General features: G+C 37.3%; 2 protein-coding genes across 2 annotated transcripts in view; one reads left to right on the forward strand and one right to left on the reverse strand.

Moving 5' to 3' along the window:
- Positions 1–608, forward strand: part of MED18 (mediator complex subunit 18) — a 2393-nt gene extending 1785 nt beyond the window's left edge. Inside the window, exon 3 of the mRNA XM_009327309.1 lies at positions 2–608. Coding sequence (XP_009325584.1) covers positions 2–471 — 470 coding nt within the window. The 3' untranslated portion in view covers positions 472–608. The remainder of the gene's footprint in view (position 1) is intronic.
- Positions 609–5318: 4710 nt separating this feature from the next.
- COL4A3BP (collagen, type IV, alpha 3 (Goodpasture antigen) binding protein) overlaps positions 5319–25054 on the reverse strand; it is an 84915-nt gene continuing 65179 nt past the window's right edge. Inside the window, 11 exon segments of the mRNA XM_009327310.1 lie at positions 5319–7967; positions 9148–9284; positions 10678–10807; positions 11839–11967; positions 13281–13351; positions 13466–13598; positions 14279–14374; positions 18636–18713; positions 19285–19377; positions 20334–20420; positions 21863–21955. Coding sequence (XP_009325585.1) covers positions 9157–9284; positions 10678–10807; positions 11839–11967; positions 13281–13351; positions 13466–13598; positions 14279–14374; positions 18636–18713; positions 19285–19377; positions 20334–20420; positions 21863–21955 — 1038 coding nt within the window. The 3' untranslated portion in view covers positions 5319–7967; positions 9148–9156.

Consider the following 25054-nt stretch of genomic DNA (forward strand, 5'->3'; position numbering starts at 1 on the left):
GCCCCGGGTTTGGTGTCCGGGGTGAGGGGCCCGCCGCCCAGCCCCTTCGTGCTGCGGGCGCGGCGGTCCATGGACAAGAGCGGGATGCCCTGGCACTTGCGCTACCTGGGCCAGCCAGAAATAGGCGATAAGAACCGCCACGCGCTGGTGCGCAACTGCGTAGACATCGCTACTTCGGACAACCTGACAGACTTTCTGGTGGAGATGGGCTTCCGCATGGACCACGAGTTTGTGGCCAAAGGGCACGTGTTCCGCAAGGGCATCATGAAAATCGTCGTGTACAAGATCTTCCGCATCCTAATGCCGGGAAACACGGAGAGCATCGAGCCGCTTTCCCTCTCCTACCTGGTGGAGCTCAACGTGGTAGCGCCAGCAGGACAGGACGTCGTTTCTGACGACATGAGGAACTTTGCTGAGCAACTGAAGCCTCTAGTGCACCTGGAAAAAATTGACCCCAAAAGGCTAATGTAATTGAAAAGCTGCACAGTTAAGGCATTGGTTTTTTTAGTGTTCCTGAAGAGGGTGTTCTTCTAAAATGCCTTTTGAGGGCAAATCAAAACAGGGAGAGGGGAATAAAGGACTACACATCAGTGTTTTGTCAACTGCAATTACTGAGTGGTTTTTTCCTTCACTGGTGGATGTGAACAAAAGTGGACGCTGCTTTAAATTGATGCCATTCAAAGCATCAATAAATGCTAATAGTGGTAGTTTTCCTTCTCCTGTTGGGGAGATACCTGTTAGAAGGCGTATTGCCTAACACTCCAGAAATGTTGCGCTTACTGGAATTCATCCTTCTGTGTACCCACATCCCAGTGCTGCTTTTGGGGTTTTTTAAAAGCACCATTCGTGTATCCTACCCAGTCATGCTTTCTTCTTTTAAGTAATACGTGAAGTTAATATCCTTTAATGCAGGAGGTGTTGCTTAACACAAGCATAAGCCCAGAACTACACAGTATAAAAGAGCAAGTGTACACCTATTTACAGTAGAGTAGTAAAGTAATAGTATATGTAACAGGAACAGCTAGGGCACAGGGCAAGGACACCAGCTAGGAGACAAGGCAGTTTCACTTTAGCGAAACTGTTTCTGATATAACCAAAGTTAGAACTGGAAAACAATTTAGCAGTATTACAGTTGCAAGAGGTTTTCAAATCTTTTAATGCTGTTCCATCTTTTTCACTGAAGTTGGGTACGGCAGTCTTGAGAAAGCAGTAAATTACATGGGATTTTTATTATTAGACTTCTCACACCTGACAGCGATATTGAAAAATGACACATTGAACAATTAAGAGCATCATAGAGCTGCTAATTGAACCAGTGATGATTTTATTTAGCACTTCTCTTGATAGTAGGATGGTTAGTTACCCTCCTTATATTTCAATGATATTTGAGTTCGGTTTGAGAGTTTTCAAATACAGTTCAAACAAAAAAAAGGTTGGGAAAACCAATAAAGATAAAGCAGCTTATTTAAATTTCTCAAGTTCTTTGCAGAAGGCAACCGTTTTACCCGTTACTAAAATGCACCAACCTCTGTCAGAGAGATTGACACCCTTTAGCACCACACAACGCTGTAACAACTAAAGGCAAAGACCACTCCCACAAAAAGCTTCAAAATGTAACTGTTAACTTAAAAGGCTTTTTTTGAACACTTGCGTTTGGACAAGATAAGCCATGACAACTGGATTAGTGCTCACTGAGTGCGGTGTCTCCAGCATTCCGCCGATGCAAGCTCTACGTGAGGGGTGTGGGGACAACCGAGTGCTCGAACACCAGCTGGAGAACACCATTACGTTGAATACACAGCAGTGATTTTCCAGCAGGGTACAAGCGATGAGGTGACCTGTGTGACTGCTCGTTACCTCGGCTTGAGATATTTTCCGGAGGGTACGGACACACCTACAATTCTTTTGTTCATACTCAGGCATGACTCACCCTCATGAGACGGCACGCTATCCCTGGGCCTTCGAGTCTGGAATTCTTTAGGATGCTGTGACAGGGCATGACTTCCCCAGGGTGTGAGGGGTGGGTCCCAGAGCTCCGCCTGCACCCAGGAGCTGAACTTGCTGGGTTGCTCCGCGATTCAGTTGCAGTCCCACCCCGGCAGGTGGGAATCCTCGGGGTTGTTGTCATATCCTGCCACTGTAACGCTGGTTAGGAATTGCGTGCCACAGACTTCCACGATCCATGGCTCGTCTCTTGCGGCACGAGCAAGTTTTAGAAGTCCAACGGATCAGAGAAGTTGAACATGGTATGCCAGCTTTTCAAAGGGTATGTAGTTTTCAGTGTGAAGACACACAGAAAACATTCAGTACACAGGTCCTTCCCCTTGCATCTGAAAGGAACTCACTTGGTAATTTTCCTTCGGAGCTTCTAAGTGGAGGGACAAACAAATCACAGAAGGTTGGTGTTAATGTAATGGTGATAGGTAGGAAAATCCCACATGGAATTTCAGGCAGACCAGCTCAAGAAAAAGGAGACTGAATGGAAAGTTCCTAATTGAAGTTTTTACACTTTAGATGACAACAGGTCTGACTATTGCTTGGTCTAAGTTCTCAAAAATAAAAATACTAATACTGTGGATGTGGTCTACCTGGACTTCAGTAAGGCCTTTGACACCGTCTCCCACAGCATTCTCCTGGAGAAGCTGGCGGCTCACGGCTTAGACAGGTGTACTCTGCGCTGGGTCAAAAACTGGCTGGACGGCCGGGCCCAGAGAGTTGTGGTGAATGGAGTTCAATCCAGTTGGCGGCCGGTCACAAGCGGTGTTCCCCAGGGCTCAGTATTGGGGCCAGTTCTGTTTAATATCTTTATCAATGCTCTGGACGAGGGGATCGAGTGCACCCTCAGCAAGTTTGCAGATGACACCAAGTTGGGCGGCAGTGTGAATCTGCTCGAGGGTAGGAAGGCTCTGCAGAGGGACCTGGACAGGCTGGATCGATGGGCCGGCCTGCTGAAATTGCAAGTGCTGGTCAGCAGTTCATGTGCATCTCCAGCGAAGGTGTCATGGAGTCTTCCAACTTTATCATAATTTTGTTTTTTAAATGAATTGAATATTCTCTAACTGAAATTATGTTCTTTTTCTTTTTCATGGTTAATTTGATGTTCTTAATACGTTCAAAAAATTACCTTATTTTAACTGATTAGGCAAGGCAAGATGCACAAAGAACAAAATAGCACAACATTTTCGGCTGGTTCATTTAATGCAATCATTAGTTTGCGATTTTATAAAATTCTCTACGAATATATTAATCACTGCATGTCACTGAATAATAATTGTGTTCAAAACTGTAACTCAGAGGAGAAACTAATACTCATTTTAAAACTTGCAACCTTGTATCCAGTGCTTAAAATATAGGTAACTTCCTTTTCATGTGAAAGTCCATTGAACATGAAAGACTTAAATTTAACTCTGAACTTTTCCAGCTTAAAGTAAAAAGAAAGCAAACAACTTTCCCCTGCCCCTCAACCTTTGAGGTAGTTCTCCCAAGTAACTGGCGAAAGGACAAGAGGAAATGGCCTCAAGTTGTGCCAGGGGAGGTGTAGATTGGATGTGAGGAAAAATGTCTTTACTGAAAGAGTAATTAAACATTGGAACAGGCTGCCCAGGGAAGTGGTTGAGTCCCCATCCCTGGAAGTATTTAAAAGACGGGTAGATGAGGCGCTTAGGGACATGGTTTAGTGGGCATGGTGGTGTTGGGTCGACGGTTGGACTCGATGATCTTAGAGGTCTCTTCCAACCTTAATGATTCTATGATTCTATGATTCTAATTTAAAATAGTTCTTTTTAAGGAGAATTAGTTTAAACCTGAAAAATTGCAGCAATCCACATTACCAGCCTTCCTTATTCTAGTCACAGCACATGCATAAAAGAGGCAGGTGTGCAGAGGAAAAAAGCTTACTGCATCAATGGTTACAGCCAAAGAAAAATGGACACTTCCAGGCACCTAATGCTCAGGAAGTATATCCCTTTCTTTTATCTAATGAAATACACTTTTCTTCTCCTATGAAACATAGCTTTTATAGCTGAAGACTAAAGATAATAGCAATACTATCAGTAATACACACTGGTAAATTGGATGGCATAACCCCAACTAATTATCGTTCATTATCTAGGGTCAAATTATATTGTAGTGATACAGAAAGCAACAGAAATGCTCAACCTCTCCTTACTGGAAAGTACGTATTTTTTAAATTGCACACATTAACATACGGGACCAAGAATGCGACTGTATTCTTTTTATTTTGTCATGGGGGATTTCTTTTTGACAGCTAAAATAGCTGCATTCTTCAAGGGCAGGGCTTACCTCAGGACTCCGTATTTGTTGCAATGTACTACCCAGGCCTGATGTAGCTGAGCTTAAGGGTTTTTTTTGTGCAAGTAATGCCTTCTATTATTTCAAGCTGTTCCTCCAGTCTTGCATACTTGTAAGGTTTCTACAACTTTACTATCGTATAAAAAGTAGAAATCCCTGCATAACAAATAAAGGTAGGATTGTTATTGATCCATTAGGTACCAGCTATTTCTGCTATTAAGAAAGCTTGCTCTACAGAAGCCCATCTCAGGTCTGAAAAATTCTTCATACTTTAGAAAAAGCCACAAGTTTATCCTCTGGCACTCCTCAGTCCTGAATCTCTATTCTTCCCATGGAAACTTCCATATTGCTGTTAATTCTGTACAAAAGAAGACAAGAGCTGCATTACTTTGGAAATGTTCTATATTAAGACTATACCATACAGGAACATCTTTTAACATGGCCTCTGATACGCTAGCACAAAATGAGCTTTTTGACATATAAACTAATGTGGCATTCAAGTTTTCATCTCAGTAACCTCAGTAATACAAGCAAACTGCTTTCCTGTTAAATGTTTTCCATACATTATAATATTGTACATAGCTTTACACATGATCTAAAAGTTGGTTAGAAGGTAAATGTTTTAAATGAGTTTCTCCAAAGCACTGAAAGTTAAAAATAACTACAAACCAGGTTTTTTCTTCATAATTTTTAATACTTTTCACTTTTAAATACTGGTTTTAAATTTGTGATTGTAACATGGAAGAGCCAACTTCTTTTAATTTTTAAAACTTACCATTAGGATCATAAAGCTATTATAGAACAAACAGTTACACTCTACACACTCAAGGTACTGAAAAATATGATTCATGTTTTAAGTCTGTAGATGAACAGTGGCAATTCAAATACAGCGTTATCTGTACAACTTGACAAAAATACAGGTGGACAATCTGATTAAAGAGAATCTGCACAACTTCAGATAAGCCAGCTCAGCCCAATTAAGTAAAAGGTAATTCCCCCCCCCTCCCCCCCCAAAGTGCATCACATTTTTCACACATAAATTTGTCAAAATAAGATGTTCAGGTTCTCAGACAGGGTAACAATGACCATCTCAACTTCATTCCCAATACAATTCTACCAAGTCATTTCCTTCAGATCTAGTTTGGCAACGTTCAAATTCTCCAAACCAACACAGATATTCAGAAAACAGTATCTGATGGAGAAGATTGCTGGGTTCTCAGCCCTTCAAATTGGTTCAGCTTATAAAAATGTCCATTCTAGAGTCAGGATCTCCTTCTGCAAAGACCACCACAGCTGTATAAATACTACCGACCCGTTAACAGGAAGAAGTGAACTTGGAGCGCACAGACACATGGCAGTGACTGAAAAGAGGGATGGGCTCAAGAGACAGGGCAAATTTTATAAAACTATAAAAGCAAGCTCCCTTCCAGAAAAAAGGATCTAATGGCTACTTGCACACAGACAATCTGAGAGGCCTACAGAGAACTGCCTTTTTTCATTTGTTTTTAAAGAGGTCAATTAACATTGATTTCTCAATCTTGCAATATTCCTTCCATATTCTTTAGAAGCCTCTTACAACTCTGATTGGGCAGGGCTAGCTGTAGTGAAGTACCAGTGCCTTTATCTAAAAGTAAAACGTATTCTTTACAAATAGTATCTGTAGTGTAATTTTATTTACAGAATAAATTGCAAAAGTACATCACATTTAGTGCAAATGCAACTAATGATATAAGTTTATATACTGCTTTGTAAACTTTCCATACCTTTGTAAATAAAGCTATCCAATTAAATTAATAAACTCGCCTGCATTCCAACAATTACCAGAAACGGCAAATAAGGAATTAAAACTCTCTATATTTTGGATTTTTTTTTAAAAGTTCCCATCAGTGGCTATGGTGAAATGAAGCATTGCTTGGTTGATTGTAAAAAGATGAAGTACATTTGAGGTATAAGATTTTTTCTTAACACAGCTATATAAAATGCTCACTGGTGATATAGTAAACATGTATGAATTTTCATCTTATTTGCCTTACTAGCATTACCATATAGGCACTTTTCTACATATTCAAATTAACAGAATAACTCTGTAATAAGGCATATTCCATGCACACCATTAGAGAAAGACAAATAAAAAGGGAAGAGTTATGGAGCATGAAATCTGCATGCATGTGTAATCATGTGTTACATACGATTTAATCTCTACAGAGAAGATGAACAGATAAAGTTTTCCAACACTGTGTAGATCACATTTAATCATTTACCAAATCTTCATTAAGTTACTATATTATATTTATTTTCAGGCACCTACCATACTATACCAAATAAGACTTTCAGCTTTCTTTTGAAAAAAACATATCTGAAACTTCTTCTCAAGATACACAGGTTAGTGAAACACTGAGCAGTCTCTGAAGAGTTTCCAACTGCAGGACATGGATAAAAGATCTCAAAGTCGGTACCAGCCCGTGACAGTCCTCTCCTAATGAGCATCTTCAGAATCAACGGCAGGCAAATATCTGACATTTAAATTCTCACAGCAACTAAAGGGAACTTTCTGGTTGGAGCTACACATCCTTATAGCTCTGATGGGTTTTTGATCAAGAGGCAAATAATTTTCTATACGAACCTCACAGCATGGCTTTATTAAGATGAGGAAAACACATGCAAGATCTGAAAATAATGTACTCATCCTCATTCTAGACTGGGAATGTTGTCTTACGTAGTCCAAATTACTTCAATAAATATTACAGTGTGCCTTCCTCATAGCTTCGGGAAAGCCCTAGATATCATGCAAGAAAGCAGTCCACATACAGCATGGACAGATGACTTCTAGCTTTCAGGCAGTCTCTTGCCCTCTCATACAGAATCTTCCTAGATACTTCTGGATCATGTTTAACAACAAAAATTCTGTAGCACATATTACATAACTAAAAAAATACAATAGAAATATAAAGATATCTGGAAAAAAATAAAGCTTTTCACACTCTTACTCCTTCCGAACCAAAGATCTTCATAAGAGTAAGACAATAGAAAAGGCAAAGTCATAAGGATATTGACAGCCCTCAGTTATTAACTGACATTTTATGTAACAAGATGATTCATTATAGAAACCAGCAGCAATGAACTATGGTTATACAAAGCAAAACAAAACCTGCCAATAAGTCACCTAGGCTTTACTGAAGTTCCTCCCTCCCCCCCAAAATACCACATAGATTTTTGTGCATATAAAGCACATACAGTATGCTATATATGCATTTGTCTTTTGTGCTTTTTAGACATGCACAAAAACTGTGCGAGTATCTTAGGAAGGTTGACAGTGAAAATTCTGCAAGTTGTTTAAAACTAAAGCAGTATCCCACGTTGGTGATTCAAAGTCGTACACATTCTTCCTCTTCTAAAGCAAGCAAATGAAAATAGAGCCTTATACATGTTATCAATACATGTATTTATAATTACACACTTATTCAGCAGGCAAAGTTAGCAGGGGAGAGCTAGTGTTAAATATTCAGCCTCATGGTGTTGCAACACTTCTTCACTTCAGTATACAAAGCCTAGAACTTGGGCCATAAAAAGACTGTAGATCCTTCGTTCCAGCATGGAGTGCTCTATGCATGGTCACTTCTCCAACGTGGAATGCTCACCCAGTCTTGTTCCGATCGCTGCAGGTAAGCAAAGAAAAATACAGCGCTGAAAAGTTTGAACACTAATAGGAAAACAAGAACTTATTAAACACCTTAAATAGTATCAGCACTGCTATGCTCACGTTTGAACCGTTGGCTCATGACAGCCTTGTTTTTAATGGTTCATGGACACTAGTTCTCTAACAATATACAATCAAAAATGTGAATCATTACAGGGCTACCTGTAACAGAAGGATCAAACGAATAAGACTTTCGGAGTCTGACGTGACAAATAGAACCCCAAAATAGAGGTAGCCTATGTTATGCATAGAAGAATTGACAAAGACTCATTTTCAGACCATGCTGTAATACTAGAACTACCAAATGGAATTCGATGGTTTGACACTACAGTTATACATAATGAAGTATATAACAAGAGTCTACACTAACAAAAATTAAATGAAGCCTTACTTAGCACTAAGACTTATGTCTGACAGATTCAGACAGCCCCAAAAGCGATCAAGAAATCCTCTTCTGATGTCATATCATCATTTAAATGTTAAAATAATTTAGATTAGCCCAATGACCTATACCATCAGAATACATCCATTGACTTCAGAAAGCATCTGTAAATCCCTTTTCTTTCTTAGGCTCATCAGAAAGGCTAAAAATCTAAGTCACAGCCTTTTAAATAGTCCAGTAATTGACACTGGTCTGTCAGAAAAGTCCCATCAATAAAAATCTTAGATCAAAACTATTCTGTTTAATATTCTGTATAAAAGAATACTTTGACCTTCATAACATGCCATCAAATATGCAATTATAAGTAGAATTTAAGATATTAAAACCTCTTAAGGCTCTAACGAAACTTCAGTATGTATTCTTTTCAGAACAAGTGTAAAAGGCCTGTGATCGCTGAGAAAAAAACAATGCTTCATCCTTTTATACTTCTACATAGATTAGACATGTATGCAAAAACTTGCAAAATAAACTAGTAAAAGTCTACAAAAACTAATACTTGATAACTTGTGCAGTCCTTATTTTTCATGCGAATAATACACACGAATTACATGAATGTTTTAAAAAGTATATTGCATACATATATTAAAACTAAGCACTGAATTCATGCTAATCATGATAAGACATTTCTAGATTGCGTAGTTCTGTTTGGCCTTAACATTACAACAGTGAATCAAGAATGAAAAAAATGAATGTATACCTGCCAATACTAGAATAAAATAGGCTTTCCTGCTGTTTTCTCTTGCACATATGATGTAAAACGCTTCAGGAATTTTGGATATTCTCGTTTTGCCACTGCCCGTAACACTGATGCTGGTGCCCATCCTCCTGGGTTCACTAGAAGTGGACAGGAAGAAAGATTGAAATACAGCAAATCTGCTAAAAGCTAGAAAAGAAAATTTAAGTTCATTATTCCTGCAACTCTTTCTGAAGTAATGGGAAAGAATAATGATCAGCAGATTTTTTTTTATGCCCCTACAGCTTGTATTGTAGCACTTTCTACCCTTAATACTCAAGCTCAGTCCAGTTCTATGATGCCAGTATTTAGAAAATGTTAAGCATGATGTGTTGTGAGTCTTTGGGGAATACCCAAATGGAAGGTGATATTCTCTAAGGACTTCCAAGAAACAACAGAAAGAGACTCAAGTTACTTTTTATTTCAAAGAAAACAGAAGTCAGTCTTAACTTTTCAATAACTGCTGCATGTGTCTGCAGAGTTGCTACATAGCCAATGTCTTACAAATTATTTTTAAAGCACTTTAAACAAAATTTGAACTGATTCTAAAATAAACTTCAATTCACAGGGCATGTATTTTGCTGAAAAAGCTGCCACTTCCCATATAATCACAGTTCAGAGTTTATCAATGAAAATTTATTTTTTAAGTAATTGGGCAACTTCTGAAAAGGAAACAAAGCAGCTTACCCAAGGTCAACAACCATATAGTATTATTTGTACAGGATTTAATACAAATTACATCACTCCTATATGGCAAAGATTTACTGAACCAATTCTTCAGACTCTGACTCTTTAGTAAGCCACATAATAGGTGGTTAAAAGTAATGAGCAGGTGAGCTACTCTTGAAGTGTTTTGTAGCTGCAGGAGAGGAGCTAGTAAGTATGTAGCTCCAATACTACAATACATTGCTAAATACTGTGTAGAGTAACAATACTGAACAACAATGAAGTTTGGCTTTGATAACTTTTCAGTCAATACCAAGGATTCTACCAGTTAAAAAAATTAAAAAAAATATGTGGACTAGATTATACAGCTTGCAAACATCCTCATACAAAATGTATTTGCTCCTTCTTAACACAGGGTAAGAATTGTATCTTCACTATCAGCAGCTTTTCAGCCTAATAAGACAAATCGGGGGAAAAAAATTGACAGCAATACATGAAAAAACCATACTATTAATGAAATTAAAAGCTATGCCAAGTCATCCCAGTTGCAGACAATTCTTCTGCCCACCCTCCTCCACCCCAAGGTTCTGTATTTAGGACTGAGCTACATACCACTTCCATTTATTCCTCCCAGAATGCCAAACAATGAATGATCCCATTCACTGATTCATGTAGCACATTAATTCGAGTCTTTTTGAGCATGAAGATCACTAGTGTGATGCTATATATAAATTTAACAGAAAACTGCATCAACCTTTTTTTGCCAGTATTCAGCTCCCCAGAATTAGCATGTATCATGAACATCATACTGAAAAATTTTAGACTTACCATTAGCTACATATGTAATCTTGCATAGGATGTTGTCTCTGCTTATTTCCTTGTTCCCCTCTGGAGGGCTTACTAATGTCTGACAAATCATAGCAATATTTATTTTGGCACGGACACAGCGATTGTTCAGCTGCCAAAAAAGTGAAACACTTGTAAGCCTCAAACTAAATTTGTTTCAGCATACTTGACTGCTAACATTTTAATTTACTATGAAGTCTAAGACACTCCAGAAGCTGTGTTTCTGAGAGTTTGTATTCTAGCACTACATAGATATAACATGAATGCAAGTGAAATGAAAGGTACACAGGGGACCTATTCAGGGAAAGGGTTAAACTAAAATGCCTGAATCTTAGGTTTCTGCTTGCTTAATACATATTACAAGTGAATTACTTTAATTATTGTGACAAATGAGTAAGGAAACATTTAAAGAATAATGTATCAGCGTTTACAAATATCAGTTAGTAACTTTTCCCTTGTAAGCAGGCTATGGCATAGCAATCAGCACAGAAATACTACAAAGAAAACAATCATTGCCACTATCTGACAGAACCAAGGCAGAACTGTGTAAGATGGAGGTTTAACAGATTCCGTCTCTGCATTCATAAAAGCTACTCCTACATCTGACAATACTGAAGAGTTTTTGATTTGATTCCACACGAAATAACCTCAATTCTTTAACACGTTTTCACATCTCCAGAAATTTTGCTTCCATTCTGTTGCAACACCTTAGATCTGCCAACTGTTGACATAAGGCAAGAAAGCTTTTGGCTCAGAATGCCTTCATCAGGTCACTGTATCACCTGGTTTAAATAAATTGTATTTTTGCATAACATCCCCACCTCCCTCACACTAGTATTGCACATGCATTACTACGTAATAGAAAAACATTATCTTAAAAGCAGAATGTCCTGGTTTTGTCTGGGATAGAGTTAATTTTCTTCCTAGTAGCTGGTACAGTGCTGTGTTTTTGATTTAGGATGAGAATAAAGTTGATAACACACTGATGTTTTAGTTGTTGCTAAGCAGTGCTTACACTAGCCAAGGACTTACCAGAACTCTATCCCAGTGCAAGCGCAGCAGTGACCCGACCTGTCCTGCTTTTGTCCTCTATCCCAGCATAAACCAGGACACAGAACTCAATAGAATGAAAATAATACTTACAGGAGCACTGTCATGTTCCACAGAGAAATTGCACACAATCCATGTTTCAGGATCATTTTCACTGAATGCTGGTATCTTTCTGATGGCAGACAAATACAGCACATCCCTTTGAGAAGCTGGCCACACTCTCTGCAGAGAAACACCTGAATATAAGCTTTTCCAGTTTTGCAAATTAAATACTTACCACCCTTAGATAACAGAAAAAACAAGCAAGGCAAAACAGGTCAGTCTTAAGTAAAAGTTTCTTCAAGTTAGTAATTTCATTTTCAAAACTGAAACAGAACATAGCTGTTTGTACAGATGCATATCAGGTTATATGGCTATACTTCATTTAAAAAAAATTAAGGCAAAAGTTTAAGGCTTTTGAAATGCAGGAAGCCACGCTGCAATGACTTTTTCAGTAGACTAACAGGAAGAGGCAGTTCCCCTCCTGTTCCCTCAGCCTCAGGTTTACATTGTAGTTAATACTTGTAAGCTACAAACTGAACTAGTGGTGAAGTATAAATAGATGTATCTACAGTTACTTATGTCTCCAGAGAGAGAGAGAGAGAGAAATATTTAAAACGAATATTATTTCAAAAAGCTACTACTTCAGTAAGACAGATATGGTAAACTGCTATTATCTAAGAGAAAGTCTCAGAAGTGGAATGTCTGATAAAATAAGAAAATATACAAAAGCCATTTTCCTGACGCTCAATAGGGGGAAAAAAGTCTAGGTTTTACCACAACACTATACAGGTTACACAACTGTCTCACTCAAAATCACGATTCCTCTGTTACAGAAGTTTTAAAGTAACCGCATTACTGGTAAAATTGTCAAAGAAAAATATTTGGTTTAATATTTGGGTATACTAATACTTGGAATCATGCAAGATTAAAGATGAACCTGTACACTTCATTCCCATTTTTTTGAGCCTTTAAGTTACAGCTGTTAGGTTGTAATTCAAATGAACATTTTAGTAAAGCTACATGAGAACTGGTTGCAGGGGGAAAAACATAAAAAAGTTACAAGAACAAATGTTGTACCAGCAGTTATACCACCTCATAATGCAAATGTGTATGTCAACTAATTGTGGCCAACAATAGCTTGCATTATTGCAACAAAACATATGATACAGTGGTATGGGTTTCTTCCTTGTAGTCAGTGTTGATGTACTGCTTCCGTTTGCTTTAGATGACTCTTGCTTGCTGGCAGTGATACATTTAGAGATTAAAACCAGTCCTCATTTGTTACTACAAGCTCTATCAGACACATGCACAAGCAATTATGCTATCAAGACAAGTTTGAAAAATTGACAAAGTTGCAGTTTAATAGAGAACTTGTTCTGAAATGTTGTTCTGAATTTTAAGTTGTTAAGCCATAAAGTATTTCAGAATAAGATTAGAACATATATACCCCAGACTGTCTCAGTAAGATATGCATACGGCTGAAGTGTTATTACCTTATGTGTCTGGTAAATGATGATTGCATTATCAGCTAAATTTTCCACAACATGGAAATTTTCAATTGTTGCTAAAAGAGAAGGGGAGGGGGAAATCCATCAGTAAACAAGCACAGATGTTAGGTCAATGTTATAAATAATATCCTTGCTGATAAACATGCAAAGCTTAAGAACCAATTCCTTACTTTCCCAGTCATTACGAACATCAACATTCCAGAAGTAGTGGCAAACTTCATGCCCTGTTACCCCTTTAACAGCATGGGTTGCTTTCAAAGGATCTAAAACTATTCCATTCTCTTCCACCTCTCTTCTGTATACCTATAGCCAAATACAAAGAAAGAAATGTAGAACAGAAATTGTCAAAACTGTTCATGTTTTAATTGCTTAAAATTTCATCAGGTTTTTAAAAAACCACTTACCTAGAAGACTAACACATGAATAATTTGCCATGTCAGTGTTCTCTGGTAACTACCAATGCAGACATTCTTACATGGCAATTCACATTAAAATACCAGTATTTTAAGAATCTCTACTCCAAAAATGATTATGTTATCTTATTTATCACTAAGCACAAGGATCCAAACAAGCACAGTAGAACAGACAACACAGTAACTTGCTACTCTAACATTTTTGTACATCGAATTTACACATCATTTTGATACCAACTTTTAAGTAGGAGAGAATGAGAAAGGAATCTGCAAAGATAAAGCTATTGCAAGAGTTACACAGGATTTTGTATGAATAAATGTATTAGAAGCCACAGCTCTTGTGGACCACCAGTCCTAACTTAAACAATACTGTTCTCAAGGAGAAGTTTTAAGCATAATGTCCTCAGTAATAGTATTCCCAGAGAATCATAGAATCATTTAGGTTGGAAAAGACCCTTAAGACCATCAAGTCCAACAGTAAACCTAACACTGCCAAGTCCACCAGACTGAAAGTATCTGTCTTCACAGCATATTATCTTGTATCAATTAAACAAAAACCCAAACGTTTACCTTCATTTCTCCTTCTTCTACCACTAGCTGCCAATTGGCATCTCCTCCTACATCTTGCAAGGAATATGTCATATGATTTTGTACCATCTCTTCCACCTTTAAAGGAAAAAAAACCAACACATATTTAACTCGTTCCTTCCATCTTCTTGGGCAGAGACTGTACAGTATTGGAAGCCACAAGTCAGTACTTCAAATCCTGTGCAGGACCTGAATTTGGACAACCGAGCCTTCTATTACAGGTTAAGAACAAGCAGATACTTCTGGCCTTCAGAAACAAAAGCCAAAATCTTGCTTCAACTTCCAACTTCATTCTTTATGGGTACTTACTATCCTTCCTTTGCAGCTCTGAACTGTCAAAACTCACTATTTCTACCTAAGACAGTTTTATTTCAACAGATAGGAACTTACTTCAGGTATCTCTAAATAGAATTGCAATGCACTGTAAGATATTCACTGAAGAACATTTAAAAAGCTGAACAAAGGCGGAGAGGGATGGGAAGGAAGACAGACAAGCTCTAAAAAAGTGAATGCATATCAAAAGTTATATTGGAAGAGCAGTCACGTGCAAAGCATGCTTATTCTGTTTCATTGGCACCTTTGCACAGTTGCCAGCTAGAAAAAAAGAACAGAAATGCTTACATTCAGAAAAATTATGACGATACAGAGACTCTACTATTATAAAATACTAAGTTAAAAATTATTTAGCTAGACAGTTGTGTGCTTTTCTTAAAGGCCAAATATTTGCTACATTTTTATCAAGCTACATGAATACCTCATTTTTTAATTCCACATAATGTGCATGAAAATGGGTACTGGGACAGGAAATGGGTTTTTATTCTAAATCTACAATCTTATTATTTTTCTTTGGTTCCCCACCCCTTTCGAAATCCCACTCTCCCCCAAATAAAAATAGAAGCAAAAATATAAGGTATCCGCTGCTGTGTGGATACTGGAAACACTTTAATAACTGTTTTCCACCCAAAAGGTAGGTGACTACTGAAACTTGTCACAGCAAGTAAGTCCATTCCATTGACACTATTTTCCTGAATTACTAGAAATACCTTTTCTTTTTTAAGAGGAAAAGCACTACAAGCAAAAGTTTGTTGACTGACCAACACAAAGATTAGTCTAAGAAGTGCACAATCACAAGATTAATAGCCTGAACCCGTGATTTTGCACAACTTACAAAAATATGAAGCCTAGTGTGCATATAAAATAACATATAAAAATATATTTGAGCAAGTAGTACAACAACTAGAAAGCAAAATGAAAGACTACTTAATGATCTTTTTCTGATATGAGATAGAATTGAAAGATGTTATTTACTTTTAATTTAAAGCAGTACTTTTGTTTGTACTACGTACTCCACGGGCAATACACTTAAGACCAGGAAGAAAAAAAAGTAACTGAATCAAGTCAAAATCCTCAAAGTACGACATCAAAATAAAATCCATTGGAGGGAAATTCTAGTTTATCTTAACTATAGACTTCTCTACAGAAGCAAAAGTTATCAGTCCAGTTTTGGGGGTTTTCTTTGGGTTTTTTTTGGTTTGGTTTGATTTTGAGTTATAATGAACTAAAAACACCCAAAAGATTTGTGTTTCTGCTGTTAGACAGGCCATCTTTTTCTTGCCAGTTACTAGCAGGTTTCCTACAAAAGATTCTTCTATTTATTTTTTTTACAGTGAAATGACAACAGTACAATTCAAACCAGGTAAGAATGTGGGCTATTTAAATATCCAATTTACTAACTCTAGGTCACACTCCTTTCAGAAAGGAATCCTTGTCACACTCCCAACATTTACCTGCAACACCTTCAGGTCCCTATGTCTCTTCTCCCCTAGCTCCCAATCTGTTAAGGACAAAGCTAGGTTTTATATGTTTGTTTTGTCTTTTGCTGCTTTTTGCTTTATGCTAAATGCAGAGGGATGAGGGGAATAGCAAGGAAAGAAGAGAAGAAGGCATCCTGTCCTGGTTTCCACTCCTGCAGGACTGCAGTCTAAACAGTTTCTTACTTCTGCTTCACCAAGGAATTACAGTACCTACAACTGCCTTGTGCATACTACCTGTCCAAACTGTACCTAATCTACACACTGGTCGCTGTCTGTCAATGCACCTGTTTCAGAGGCACAGAGTCAAGATTCACAGCTTCTTTCCCACTGGGGAGGCTACACTATTACCTCTGGGTTCCTGGCAGGCTATAGGAATGGTCTGCAAAAATGCTTGTAACCTGTATGCCATGCCGCCTCGGCCTGACCATTAAGTGTGAAGTTCTTCACTTTAAAGGCTCTCCAAACAGCTCAATCTATTTTCAAATCTGATAGTCCTTTTAAAGAAAGTGATCTGCAAAACATCTACAGCGTTCTAAGCCCACAACCTCCCACTCAACTGGCAGAGACAAACTAATGCCCTTCTAGAGGCACACTGAAGAACCAGCTCCCATCAGAATACATGTTTATACTTCTCAGCCTTGTTTTTAAGATTCTAGGTCTAGTTTCTACTTGACCTTTTACCAATACCAAAATTCCCTTCGTATGAATGAAGTCTAGAAACAAGCCACATTTATTCAGAATCAAGATATTAGCTTGCCTTTCCAAAAGCCAAATCCTCAGCCTGAGGACAGAGGCCAATTTCATATTAATAAGGTCCAGAGCAGGTTGCCACAAAAAGGTGTGCTGCTTTTCTTTTCATGCTCTCAGTTGTCTTTCACCTGCTTGTTCAGTAGCAATGAAGCTCCAGAACAGGTGGACTGACATGTTAAGAAAATATTTGGGGGTGGGGTATGTGGGGAGAGTAGTTTCCTCTAAGTTAAGATCATCCTTTCTGCAGTAAGTCCATTAACTTGAAACTGCATTCAAAGGCACTCAGTAGTAACTTCTACATAGTATAATCCATGCAGCAGCTGAAAAGAGCAACAACTTGACTCCAGTCCGTTTGATCCTGATCCTTAACCTCAGTTTGCATTATTGTGATAAGGAACTGGTCAACCTCAAATTTGTTTTTAAATGGTTAGTTTTTCAGCCACACTAGTGCTCTGATACTCAGGTTTATCATATAAATGCACAAATACTATCACAGGCATAAAAGAGGTGAAAATGAGGAGGCCCGCATATTGTAGCAGCTATAAGTTTCCCTTATATTGAACTGCCTATGTACCCATAGCCTGACAGTCAACCAGTTCCTATCTTTGGAATCAAACTTGCTTTCTATTACTTGATTTCCCCCTTCCTCCCAAACAAAAACAAACTTGAAAAACTAACTTGACTACTGGAGTACCAGTAGATGAGCCTATCAGTGTTGTGCAATATGATCTGCATACTTTTTCCCTTGCGATAAGTTCAAATTTCAGAAATTAACTGACTGCAAAAGGTCAAGGCAAGTGTTGAGATTTCAGTCCAATAAGCAAGTCCTTAAGTGTTAGGGTCCTGCTCATAAAGCTGGTAGTAAGGTCTGCAGGTGGTACGATTCCAAGCTCTGTCAATCAAAAGAAAATCCATTCCTTCTATTTGAAAAAACAGGTTGTTTGCAGCGTTAGTTAATAACGTCAAAAAAACTCCAAAATAACAGATCCCAGAAGGAAGCTCCATATTCACAATCACATATGGACCACAGCAGAAGGAAACCAATGGCATGAATGCCATGTCTGAACATCTTTTTTTGAGACTAAAGAGCAAACACAAACTCATCTACCTAACTCTACTCTAAACTATGATCTTTAGAGCAAGCACCTAGAGTAATTTTGTACATTACTGAAGTGTGTCACTATGACTACACTGACATATTCAGGATGTCAGACTTATTTTCTGAAGGATAAATGAATACATTGAAACTCTTCAGTAAAACTTCTCATACCCCCAATCTTGTTTGTAAACAACATACTTCATGACCTTTCAGTAATAAAACTAGTTGTACATGTAAAATGGTTAATAGTGAACCTTAACATTTAGTATCTTAATGTCATTACAAACAAACGTCAAACACAAAAATCAAACCTTTGATTTAAAAGCAAGAAAAACTATTCAATTTGAAGCAAAGACCATCTCCAGCCCACACAAAACAGGTGTTATTCTACTTTTATTATAATCAGAAATGCAAAATTTTCAAATTGTAGGCATTTTTATTAAAGCTACTGAATTAAATCCAACATTTTCACAAGATTTGGGCCTCTGCACAAGTGATATGCATGCAAGCAGAATGTAAAAAGACAACCATTTAGTACAGCAATAGAGAACTCCTTTGTCTCAACGTACTAGTTTAAAGCAAGCAGTGATTTATGTAACAAAAAACCCAGGTTCTAGAGAAGAGGATGAAATACAGCAAAGATATGCAACCCCCAGTCTACACATTAATACAGTACCTGGGCGCTGAATCTGTGAACATCATCAGAGGCACTGACTAGATCAATGGAAGACATGGAGGAAGAGCGACTATAGGGCTACCAGAGACAGACAAAGAAAAAACCAAGTAATCAGAACAAAGGCACAACAGAGCATTCAGTACCAACTTGCAAGCACAAGATAATGAAGAAAAGGAAAACAAAAGCACCATAAGCAGCAAGCACAACAGCGAATGCTGATTTCATGCACCTATTATGTATTATGCTCCCACTGTAGCCCTGAGAGGAGCATAGTGTTTCCAGTAACACCAAAAAAAAAGTCAACTGATCCTGATACAAAAGACTTTTTTTTAAAATAAAATCAATTCAATGAATTTTGGTGAAGGTATCTTAAAAACACTGAGGTTAGCAAGTTGAGATTTTTCCTTTATTATCTAACTGACAAGCTTGATACAAGTCAAGAATATTCTAAATAGATACTCAAATGAGTATTTTTGAGCCAAGACAGAAAACAGTCCTTCTTCAATTCCAGCTACTTAATCTGAAAATGAGTAAACCATTGAAAGTTACTAGAAACACCTAAAAAAATCTCACCTACCCAATCAAAATATTATATAGAAATATCATAGGTCAGCCCATTATTCAGAGGAGATCATGAGAAATATCTTACCTTTTGGACAAATCGATGAGTTCCCACAGCAGAATATGCATCTCCAGAAGGTAAGGATGTCGGCCAGTGTAATCTGACCTTTTCACTTTGGGACTGCAACAAAATAGGTTTAATTATTAGTAGTCAGCTGCTACTGGATAGACTGTGAAACAGAGTGTGTCATCCTCAATCTACATAGTGGCTACAACTACTAATGCTGTCCATGACAGGCATGAAGCTGTCATCCTGCCGGAATTCTCAGTAAGTGAATGGGCCTGAAGACTGAATTCATCCATACTTGAGAGTGTATTTCTGAGTTAAGAAAAACAGATCAGCATTAAGGATCCATGTAGTAGTACAACAGTCACTCTGCTAAAAGATCCCAACACAGGTAAACTCTGTTGGGTACTATATGAAAAAGAAAGTCTTTTAATTCTTAACCAAGTCATTGTATTCACTGTATTCATAAGCCTCAACATATTTAAGACAAAAGATGCACCACTTTGTTATTCCCTCTCATTTTATATACTGCTATATGTTCTCATATTCTGTGTATTTCCTCACATACATCTTATCCCTTTTTGATCCTTGTCACCGAAGTGTATTCAAGAAATGAGTCAGAGAAGTAGCCAGAGCCTACAGAATTTTTAAATAAAAACAAACACCATTAGAACTATGTCTTTCCTATCTCACATACTGCTAGAGTCAAAAGAAACTTCAGAGCAATGATTAGGTTTTGAGAAAACAGCTGCAGTGTTTGATATTCTTATTTGCACAGGGCATCAGTTACATACAGGTAAGTTTTATACAGGACGCTTATTTAGGAATTAGAAACTAGACACATTCGATTAGCTTAACACACCATCCTTTTGTAAGCAAGCTGTGAAGTCACTTTCTCAAAATTACTGTTAAGTAACAATATTTAACTGTAAAAATATTAAGTGAATTCCCCTTATCAGTATCAGAATAAAATATCTAGAGCTTCAGGAGATGTACCCCAGGACTGAGTTTACATCACAGAAGTCTCCCATGATGTGCCCATCACTAAGACATTTTTCAAGTATCAATACCTGTTCTTCCATTTTATCCTGTCTATCAAGAGCAGCTTCAACAGCATCAAAGAATTCTTCTTCATTAATCAGACTATTAGGACCCTCCTAGAGCATAAGAAAAAAAACTAGCTCAAAATCTTAGAGACACGAGAGTTCCACTTAAGTTTAATATTAGAAATACATATTTATATATTATGCGTACACCTGATGGAAGCAAATTTCTTCTATAGACCTCAAATATTTTCACCAATATTCTTAGGATTACAATTCCTCTGAAAACTTGTTAAAGGAAGTTACTCCCTCTAACTACAATTTAGGGATAGTTGTATAAAGAAGAAAAAAAACAGGAAACTGAGTAAGAGTGTCAATACGCTTTGACATCAGATTTAGGTTTTAATTAACATGTACATTCTCTTAAAAATGTTCCCAGTGTGTCAGTAAAGTACACATATTAACATAATTGTGTAGTTAGACTCCTTCCAAGTATTCCAGTGCCTTAGGGCAGATTTCAGGTATGTGCTCAAAACATAACAAGAGAAGACAAAATTCTGGGGATCTCTATTGAAAATTCTTGGAAAGAACAGTTTAACAGTAAACAGCAGGTAAAGTTGAGTCAACTATTAAAAACTTAAGTCTACTAAGTTAAAATGGTAATTTCAGAAAATTAGGTTTACTGCTTTTACTGTACTGTAAAACAAGCTGGTCCAGCAAATTTCAAAAAACTACTTTACAACAGGGATATCTGGGAGAAGCAGCTGGGTTCATAACCAGATAGACGAAGTCCAACTTCCTATCCATCTTTTTCTTTTACAGTGTATGCCTCAGTCACAACAGAGAACCTAAGCTCAAGTATCTTTTAAATATCTCAACACATTAGTACTATTTCTCAGGCTATGATTTGTAAATAGAAACAAATTTGATTAATGTGCATGAAAGGGTCAAGTTCTTAAAAATTATGCAAACTGCATTATAGGTGTATTAGCTTACATTATTTTTCAGAAGGTGGTTTAAACATCTTAGAATTTGGCTAAATATCTCACTGAGGAGGAAGCTGCTGAAATATGCAATTTAGCAGATGAAAGGAACCTAAAATCACTGAATTTGTCAACACGAAATTTCAAGTGGCAGTGACAAGTTAAAAATCAATTCAAGTTAAACTTCAGATTCTAGGACTGCCTCTGCAGTCAGGGTTTACATATCTATACAGCTGAACCATTAGAAAGGGAAAGTACAAAACTATTGCATATAAGCAGTATCAAATGTACAAGAAAAAGAATCAAAAATCAGCAGAAATATCTTCAAACAAAATGCTTTTGACAAAAGCAGAACATGGAAGCCTGAGGTGAAGACAGACTTCCATTCTCAAAAAACAAAGGACTGAGATTCTTCATCCAGTTTCAGTTTCCAAAGTGGAAAAACAGAAGTGGCATGAACACACTTGCACAAACCAAACACCTTGATTTACGCATCCCTTTCCCCGCTTTGAGAAACAAACCAATCTTTAAAAGTAATAATGTTTTTAAAAATTTCAAAAGTAGAATTTGTACCTCATAGTCTGGCCCTCCAAAGTGGGACTTTTTCTTCAGTTCTGTCACAGCATTTTTGTATGCTTCTTCAATTCTTCTCCTTTTCTCTACCTCCTGTAAAATTACATGATCATTTGATGCAGTGAGAATGAATTGACTGATAATAGTCAACATGCCAATAAATGGAATGACCAGTATAGTTTTTTTCCAAGTAACAATTGCAAAGCTGCTGATTTTCTGAATTTATTTGCATGCATGCATTATATGTGCCCATATACATGCATATATAATACAAAGCTTAGGGGACTAGCTACCTTGAGGATACCTTCTTTAATTCATGTGGAAGAAACTGGATCAGCAAGCAAAAACTTGTATCTAGTTTAAGCACAGCTATTCGTGGTTCACTGAGGGTCAGACTTTGTATCTGACTGTTTATATAAACCTCCTTGACACAGGTGCTTGGGCAGTGATGACAAACGGTGAAAAGTAAGACTGGTAAAAAGCTAACTTCTTGAATGTGGCGAGATAACTAATGAGTCACAGTCACATCCTGGCACAGGACGAACGTGATTCATTTTGTGAACTTCATACAGAGACTAACAACTCAACATCATTCTCCCGTAATAGGTGTGTGACTGTACTAGAGTCACTGATGATGTCCATACTATTGTCTATTTTGAATAAAAAAGTAGTAATGCCAGAATCAGATTAAATCTAATATTTCCTCTGCAAACTCTGCATACTGCTAAATATTCTCAGTGAAAAAGCTATGAACACTTCTGAAATTCTTGCGGAGTTCAGCTTTAATACGCGAGATGTTTCTCTGTCCCCTTTCAGAATCATTTCAGGTGGAAGTAAGTTAAGTTTTACACCATTCACATCTTCTTGCAGATGTAATTATTCAGCAACCCAATTTGAACTTTAAAGATAAGATAAAGATAAGAACTTTAAAGTGGAAAACCCTTAAGCAATACTGAAAGGCTGAGTTTACCAACTGGGAATTTGGTGGTAACATTCACTCTGGAACACATTTTCCAGTTTCTAAAGAAAAGTTTGAAAAGCAAAACAACAGTTTTGATGTAGAACAAAGTAGTATAGTTTTCCACAGGAAAATTCTTAGGAAAAAAAGCAGCACTTAGATGAAGACAGTATTGTCTTTACCTGTGAATGTAGGCTTTTCCCTTCTGAAACTATCACAAAGGGACAATAACTGCTAATACGTAAGTTTCACAAAATTTTGCACGTTTATCTTTTGTGAAAGTAACTGGAGAGTCCTGAAGCATGACTTGAGTATAAGTCATTGAGAGAAAGCATAGAAGTTTTAGCAGAACACTTGGAATGAAAAACAAAAAAACCCAAACAAAACACAACTCCTCCTCCCGCTCGCCCCAAATCCCCACATTTTCTGTACTTCAATCTGCAAATTAGTGATAATTCACATGTCAAAAGACAACTCCAAATCTGCCAGCTTCTCTTGGCAACAACAGTAAATAAGGCAGAAATTGGGAAACTGACTGCACAGCAGAAAAATTACTGGTGTATTAAAACGCTGTAAAATTTAATGAGACATTTAAGTTACAATTGTAAAAGATGAACAGAATAAGCTAAACATGTTAATCTTAAGGTAAAATTTAATGTTCAGAAGATAAGTTTGCTCATTAATAACACTTAGTAAGACCAAAGGAAACAAGAATAGAAAAATGTGGCTGTAGTCAAGACAACAAGAGAAGCATCATCACAAGGATTTTGTTGCAAATAAAACAATGGACCAAATACTAGAGATCAAATCCTTTCCTTGTTTATCCATTTTAAGAAAAGTCTATTTTAAAATACATTCAAGAGGCTCATACTGAAAAATATACTGCACTAAAAAAATAAAAAGTCAAGCTCAAGGTCTTAGCAGCTAAGAGTAAAAGGTTGAAAGCAAAGCTGTAACTACAGTTACCTTTAGATAACATTACATGGTTTTGTATTAATTTTATTCTGGCCATCTGACTGTTTTGGTAACAGAAAGAAAACTGAATATAGACTTCTAAAATTACAAACCTTAAGTGCATTATTTTAGCAGTCTCCTTAAAAATTAAAAGATGTTTTTATAATAATTTCTTGTTTTCTGAAGTTTAGAAATAGTTTCCAACCTTCAGAATGTAACTTAAAACCCCTTCTTTTATTTAATAAAGAAGGGGGTTATAGAGAAAGATACTCACTTCATAACACTGTACTCATCTCTAGTAAAACTGTAGTCACCTCCAGATTCAACAAACAAATTCTACTGAACTTGAGCTTTTTTAATATGAGAAATTTTTTAGAACAGCTATAATTTTGAAACATATTTGTTTCAAGTTCAGCAGACATAAATCTATCTTGCATCTTTAGGCTAAGCTAGCCCTCTACAAGATGGAGGCTGTATAATTCTGTGAGGTAGCAGGACTCTTACTCATCACCTTTGTGTGTGGCTGGTAAGTAAAAGGCAGTTCTGAAACTAGCGGAGTGAGGAGGCTGGAGAGGAAAGGAGAGTGAGCTGGATTACAGTGGCACATATGCTACTTGTAAAACACTCACTGGTTTTAGCCACTGACAGAGATCTTATTCTTCCTGTGACAAACCTGCACAGCGCAGAGCCAGCGGCATGAAACTGCTGATACACAAAAGACAAACTTGATGCTGCCCCTTTCAACTCTGCTAGATGTTCTTTTACAGGCACTGGACAGACTTCTAAGAGCTCTAAAACCCTTCCAGCTAGAACACAAACAGCTGCCTAATTTCATGTAATTTTCCCCTCTAATTTCTCTTAGAGAAGGTATTCTGAGCTTTATCATCTCATAATATTTACTTCCTTTTCAGAGCAGTTTACACATCTATCGAAGAAAACCAAAGTACAAAGATCAACACCATTCTCCTCCCACATCTATTTATCAGATGACAGAGCAATGTTTTTTGCTCAGGCCCACAGTTCCAGAAGATACTCTTACAAAGCCATGTTTAACCACTAGAACAAGAGAAAAGAAAAACAAAAGCAGCTCTACAACTGAAGTGGAATAGCGTTAGCAGAGGTCTGAATACAGTCAACTGCTGTCTTTAAGGGTGTAGATATCAAGGTGTTGGTCATGGGGGACTACATGGGTGGCCTCTGTGGGAGGAGGCCAGGGACTGCCCCACGTAAGACAGAGGTGGTTCTAGCCAGCTCCAAAACAGACCCACTGCAGGACACAG

This window comes from Pygoscelis adeliae, unplaced genomic scaffold, assembly GCF_000699105.1.
Source record: "Pygoscelis adeliae isolate BGI_AS28 unplaced genomic scaffold, ASM69910v1 Scaffold26, whole genome shotgun sequence".
NCBI classification, from domain to species: Eukaryota; Metazoa; Chordata; class Aves; order Sphenisciformes; family Spheniscidae; genus Pygoscelis; species Pygoscelis adeliae.